Source organism: Penaeus vannamei, chromosome 6 (assembly GCF_042767895.1).
Source record: "Penaeus vannamei isolate JL-2024 chromosome 6, ASM4276789v1, whole genome shotgun sequence".
NCBI classification, from domain to species: Eukaryota; Metazoa; Arthropoda; class Malacostraca; order Decapoda; family Penaeidae; genus Penaeus; species Penaeus vannamei.
The window spans coordinates 2,175,773-2,183,272 of record NC_091554.1 but is presented as its reverse complement, the minus strand read 5'-3'; the positions used below and the strand labels follow the sequence as shown (position 1 = coordinate 2,183,272).

The 7,500-nt window shown below is 26.9% G+C and overlaps 1 protein-coding gene across 14 annotated transcripts in view; it reads left to right on the top strand.

Annotated features, from left to right (window-relative positions):
- Positions 1 to 7,500, top strand: part of Not3 (CCR4-associated factor Not3) — a 59,883-nt gene that overhangs the window by 399 nt on the left and 51,984 nt on the right. The window contains exon 1 of one of the 14 annotated variants that reach the window (XM_070122528.1): positions 1 to 506. This exon is cut by the window's left edge and continues 198 nt beyond it. The exons of 12 other annotated variants lie outside the window; for them this stretch is intronic. In XM_070122528.1, the coding sequence (XP_069978629.1) occupies positions 491 to 506 (16 nt within the window). In that variant the 5' untranslated portion in view covers positions 1 to 490. The remainder of the gene's footprint in view (positions 507 to 7,500) is intronic. One more of the 14 variants, XM_070122523.1, reaches the window with a different exon arrangement.

Here is a 7,500-nt window from a genome sequence, read left to right as displayed (position 1 = left end):
TGAGCAGTTCCGAGGCCCATCACAGCTGATCCGTCCCGACCGACCGAGTCCACGGCGGCTCCTCATTACTCTCTCTACGCTCACCTCACACCTCATACGCACTCCTCATGGCCTCGCAGACGCTCTCCTCACCCTGCATGGCCTCATAGACTCTGTCCTCACCCTCTCATACTCGCTTTCGCTCTCTCCTCACACCTGACTCTCCTCCTGCCTCCAACCTCATTCCCTTTCTTCTCGCCTCATACCCTCTGCTCGCCTCATAACCCACACTCACACCTCGCCCACGTACACTCACTGCTCACACTTCATTGCCTGAACTCACACCCCATCACACCTCATACTCACTACATGCGCCTCATACCTTCTTAACTCAAACCTCATACTCACTACTCATACGCCACAATACACTATACGAAAACCGCGTAGCCTCTTCTTGCTCTGCGTACCCTTTTGTCATACCTTCATTGCACACAGTCACGCACACACAACCATGAAGGAGAAGAAAAGTAAGTTGGAAATTTTAGCGGCAAGTGCGGAAATATCTTTGGTGTTGAATCTAATTTGTCTATTTATTGAATGTTTTTTTTTTTTTTTTTTTAACAATGATGGGGAAACTGCAAGAAACTTTCATATTGTTCACTTTTTTTGTCTCCTCTTCCTCTTCTTGTTTCTACTCTTCTTTCATATCTTTCATTCTTTTTATCATCCTCTTATTCATGTTTTGATACAGATGAGAGAAAGCATATTGTTTTTTGCACCCCTTACTATGGGTAACTTTCTACAGGGTTGTGAGTTTCTGAATGAGGAATTTACTCTGGGTTTTGTGAATGGGAGTAGGGTTTGGACATTATGAATGGGGAGTGAAGTAGTAGTTATGGATTTCATGTGAGCTGGTCAGATTTCTTGGGTCAGAGTGATGTTTTTTGTGGCTCTTTATTTTGAACAGCTGATTGGTAAAAGACAAGAGAATAATGAAGTACGTCTTGTTAGTGTATAGTATGCCAATGATGAATAGATCTCAGTTGCTGCAGTTTTGTCAGTGAAGTGCTAAAAGAAAAATGATGTTTTGTACTATTTCTCAAGAAACAAAGGAACTAATTACTGTGTTCAGGTTGTTGTGAATGAGAACATGGATTTGGATAAAGCAAATAGGCCAAGAGAATATATCTGCATGCATTGAATTAAATATGGACATCATTCATACATTTATCTTTCAGTGGGATTCTCTGATTCACCATAAATTGTTGTTTATAATCATTAAGCGGATACACCAGTTGCCTTTATGAGCAATATTTAGTCATTTCCAATACAGGTACTGTGTCAGAAATTCGAGTGAGACGTATCTAAACTGAATAAGCATGAATAGAAAAACAAAGAAAAAGAGAATGAATCTATATATTTTATATAAAAATATGTCACTGCTTATCTTCCATTTGTCAATTGCTTGTGATTTTACACTTGAGTGACAGTGAATGACTGCTTATTCCTGTGCTACTTGTTTAGATATGGAAAGTATGGATAGCCTAGGCATGACAAACAAATAGACTACCAATTTTATTGTTATTGACAAATGCACATATGGACTGAAACAGAAGGAATAGCTTTGTGTGAAGAAATCTTTGGTTTGTATCTGACTCTTGTAAAGTAATTTTGAACTGTGTTTTGAAAAAATATGTCTATCCCCCCCCCCTCTTTCTCTGAGGTATACCAGAATCATTTATATATACCCTGATATTGTAACTTAGAGATTTACTTTGGCACCCAATGTAAGATTTCCCAGTCATAGATGTTCTTTAAAGAGATTTGGGTTTGGATTTAGTTCTATTCATAGCAAATATTGCTTTAGTGTAAAGTTGAACAGAACCAGAGTTTTGTAACTGGATAATTTTTTCATGATTGTCCTACAAGAAACTTTTTTCTAGTCATTGGAGATTTGTATATTTATCTGCACATCTATTTTCTTTCTTTCTTTGTTATTGATATTGCTGTTGTGCTTTGTGATAATGATGATATTCTAGGATTCATATTATTATTAGTGTGAGTCGTAATAGTAGTAGTAGTAGAAATGTTTACAATTTTGTATTTTTAAAAAAGTAAAGGTAACAAAACATTAATATGAGCGACTTGACTGATAATAACAGTGATGATGGCGCTATAAATGACATTGCTTATTGTAGCAGTAGTAGTAGTAATTGTGATTATATTTAGGTTGTAACAATTTTAGTGATAGTGATAGTAATAACATTGTTAACATTGATGTTGAAGGCAACTGCAAGGAGGGTAACAACATTTTCATTGATTACAAAAAGTAATGTTTGGTAACAATGAAGAATAAGAACAAAGATGGTAATGGTAACATATAAACAGTTGTTTTACAAATACGACAAAGTAAAGTATTGATAGTTTCAACATATATCTGTCACTGTGTGTGTTTTTAGATTGATTATTGATTTTGCTCTAATTATTGTTCTTGGTGAGGAATGATGATGCTGTTATTTTCAGTACTATTTTCACTGTTGAGTCTCCTTTTACTATTACTACTACTTCTATTCGACCCCAATTTAGCTTAGTGATATCATCATAATACTAAATCTCATTGGGAGGCACTATGTTTGCTTACTTTGTTGTGGGTGAGTCACATAGTTTTTAATGTTTAATCACCTTTAGCATTTTTAATGACAGTGATGATCATAGTATTAATATGATAGCAATATTGAATAAGGCTAATGCTCTTATTTTTATTATCATCAGTTGTTGTTATCATTAATTCAGTTCTAGTAAGGTTTGTCATTATTATTGATAGTTATTGTTGTTGTTGTTATTATTATTGTCATTTTTTATTATTGTTATTGTTATTATTGTTACTGTTGTTATTGTTATTGTTATTGTTATCATTTTTATTGTTATTATTATTATTATTATTATTATCCTTAATTTATTATTTATTTATTTATTTATTTTTTATTATCATCAAAATGAATGATAGAATTAATGTTGATATTTACATGGATATTAGCAATTATTATTGTTGATACTGGTAACTGTTATTATTACTACTATCATTATATTTTATTATGATAATTGTTATTGTTATTGTTATTGTTATTATTATTATTATTATTATTATTGTTATTATTATTATTATTATTATTATTATTATTATTATTATTATTATTATTTTATTTTATTTATTTGTTTATTTATTTTGTTTTATTATCATCATCAAAATAAATGATTAAATTAATGTTGATATTTACATTGATATTACCAATATCATGATTATGATCATGAGGATGTATGATTAGATTAGGTTATGAATAAGATTATTATGATTATTATCTTTACTAATATTGATTTTGGTATTATAGCAATTACTAATACCTATGTTATCACTACAGTTATATCATCATAATCATCATTATTATTATTTATTGTTATTAATATTGTTATTAATACTGGAGAGATGGTTGTTATTATTATTATTATTATTATTATTATTATTATTATTATTATTATTGTTATTATTATTATTATTATTATTATTATTATTATTAATACTATTATTATTATTAGTAGTAGTATTAATATTAGTATAAATATTATTTTGATTATTATTATAATTATTAGTAGTAGTATTAATGATGTTATTAATAATATTAGTATTGATATTTATTTTACTTTTATTTATTTATTTTTTTCATTATTAATGTTATTATTATTATTATTTTTTGTTATTGTTTTTGTTGTTACAGTTATTTTGATTATTATTATTATTAGAAGTAGTAGTAGTTTTGTTTTTATTTTTGTTGTAGTAGTTATTTATCATCATCATCACTTGTTGTTGTTGTTGTCATCATCATCATCATCATCATTATTATAGTGATAATTATCACAATTACAGTGATAATTATCATAATAGATGCAAGATGATGATAGTAATGCTTATAAAAATAGTGATAGTAGTAACAATGATTATAATGATGATGATATTGATATTAGGTACTTTTTTACAGTACTGATGCACTTGCCAGAGACTAAGTCCCCAACTTCATGTCACAAAATTTATTCAACAATCTAAGTTGCTGCGGTTGGGCATGTCCTTTAGGCACTGCCCATGGAAAGGGTTGGTGGGGGTCTCTGCCCCCCAACACCCCACATGAAATATTGTCTTCATCTCATATGAACAGCAAGATTGAGTTGAGACATGAGAGGACCAAGTGGACTAGGGCTGTGAACGGCACTTTTTTCTCTATTTTGGCGTTATTGTTTGTGTCTGCAGATTATTTCTTATTCTGACAACTACAACTTTTTGTTCTCTGCAAGAATTTCATCTTCAATATCCCCTTCCTTAGTGCATCAACACCGTAAAGATTAACCTTGATATTATTATTATTGAGTATGATTGTAATTATTATCATCATTATTATTATTTATTGTTATTGATATTGTTATTAATACTGGTGAGATGGTTGTTGTTATTATTATTATTATTATTATTATTATTATTATTACTATTATTATTATTATTATTATTATTATTATTATTATTATTATTATTATTATTATTAATTACTATTATTACTATTCTTATTACTATTATTATCATCATATATTATCATCGTGATGTTATTATTATTATTATTTTTAATTATTGTTATCATTTTTGTTATTGTTATTGTTATCATTTTTATTAAGATTTTTGTTATTATTATTATTATTATTATTATTATTATTATTATTATTATTATTATTCATTATTCATTATGGTGGTGTTAGTACTATTACCATTATTATTATTGTAGATAGAATTATTTATATTATTAATATAATGATATTCATAATAGTGAAAGATAACAATAGCAATAAATATCATAGTAATGATGATACTGTTAATAATAATAATTATAATAATGATAATATTAATAATATTAGTCAATATTATTAATATTAATGTTATTAATATTGATGTTATTAATATTGATGTTATTAATATTGATGTTATTAATATTAATATTAATATTAATGTTATGAATATTAATATTGATATTATTGATATTATTATTATTATTAGATAATGATTATTAATTGTGAATTAATAATTATAATGATAGTAATAATAATGATAATAATTTTAATAATAATTATTATTATTATTGTCATTGTTATTGTCATTAAGGTATGAATGAGAATGAATAATTCCCAATACAAGAGATGTATTCAACTGGTTTCTTGTATTTAGAAGATATTCATTTTCATTCATACCTTCTCTACTGTATTTAGAAGATTCATTTTCTTTCATATATTTTCTACATTTGTCAACATAAATATGGTTAATTGTCATTATTCGTCATTGTCATTGTTATTGCTTTTGTTATTATGATTGCTATTGTAATTTTTCCTTTCATTATTATTAGTAGTAGCATTAGTAGTAATATTAGTAGTAGTAATAGTAGTATTATTGTCATTATAATTATTATTGTTGATTATTTTTATTATATTGCTATTGAAGTTGTTTTTGTTATTTGTTATTTTTTTATTTTTATTATTATTGAAATTGTTATTGATGATCTTGGTATTATTGTTATTGTTGTTATTATTATTATTATTATTATTATTATTATTATTATTATTATTATTATTATTATTATTATTATTATTATTATTATTATTATTATTATTATTATTATATTTTTCATTATACTTATATTTGTAATCATATTGATATTCATATTTTTATATTTATAGATTTATATATTTACATATTTGTTATAATGATAATGATGGTTTTTATTATTTATTGTTATTATCATCATCATTATCATTGTTGTTGTTATTATTATTATTATTATTATTATTATTATTATTGCTATTACTATTGTCATTATTGTTAGTGGTGTTGTCTTTGTTATTATTATTGTTGTTTTTGTTCCAGTTTCTGATTTTGATAATTTATTATCATCATTCTCAGTATCATTTAATTGTTATGGTTCTTGTTATTATTATATTACTATAAATATTATTAATATTTTTCTGAAGGCCTTCCATTTTTTGTAATTAATCCTATTACAGAGAACATACATTTATATTACACCTGTTGTTACTATCATTTATAGTATTAGTATCAGTATTCGTACTGTTCATATTTATTTTCTCGTGGATAACTGCTAATATTTTTAAAACTATTTTATTATTATTTAATGTATGTAGTTATTACATTTTTTGTAATTAATCCTATTACAGAGAACATACATTTATATTACACCTGTTGTTACTATCATTTATAGTATTAGTATCAGTATTCGTACTGTTCATATTTATTTTCTCGTGATAACTGCTAATATTTTTAAAACTATTTTATTATTATTTAATGTATGTAGTTATTGCTGTTATTATTTTTTAGCCTAATTAATAATAGTTGAAGTAGTAATAGAAGTAATGTTGTAACGATTGATGAGTGTTGGTGTTGATATAATTACAGTCATCAGTAGGATTGATTTTTTATACTTTCATTTTTATTGCTTTGTGATTAAGTTACGTCATTGAGGATAATAGTAGAGTATTTTAGATCCCCCCCTTATTGTTAATTGATATTTATCAAGTTATCACTGTTTTTGATACATTTTGTTTGGTTCATAGTTGTTGTTTTTTAGTTTAGTTTAGTTTTTTTACTTGTTTGCTTTTTTTTTTTTTTTTTTTTTTTTTTTTTTTTTTTTTTTTTACTTATTTCAAATTATAGTGAGAGTTTATGTGGGCAGTGATGCAAGTTTGAATTTACATTGCATTTGGAGTTAGTTGTTGGAAGTATTCTATGAGGCATAAACAACACTGAAGCAAGTTTTTGGAAAGGGAATATGGATACTTATAAAATTGTCTGGAACAAAAGTTGTAAAGCAGAGGGAAAATGTGTGACTTGCATTATCGGATAGGCCAGTCCTTTTGTAGAAAAGATATGAATGAGACTGGATATCTTCACAATACAAGAGATGTATTTGACCGGTTTCGATTACGTCTTCATCAGAAATATCCAGTCTCATTCATACCTTTTCTACATTTGTCAACATGGATACGTTTCAGGCCAGCCCTTCTTTATTTACATATCCTTAATTGGGAACGTCACAAGTCTGTCAAAACTCAAAGGCGTGGTTTTTCTTTCAGGAGTTTGTTCCTTATTATATACCTTTATTGCTATCAGTTGTATTAGTCATTACTGACTTAAAGGCTGTTCCGAAGCACTTGTCTAAAGGGCTGTTGATCGTAGATTTGTCCTCGTAGTGCTTTTGCTCCTTGTAAAGACATTTTGTTAATCGAGAAGAAGAAATGAAAATTTGTGAGGAATATCAACTTTGACTCACATTTGTCCTGGAGTTCATTTATTCAGTTACCTTTGCAGTTCAGAGATTGGTGCTGATTTTATCTGGTCTTGCTTTTTGTTCCTCATACTGGTACTTTATATATTGCCAACACATCACAGTTGATTGGGAGAGTCCATTGGTTCAGATG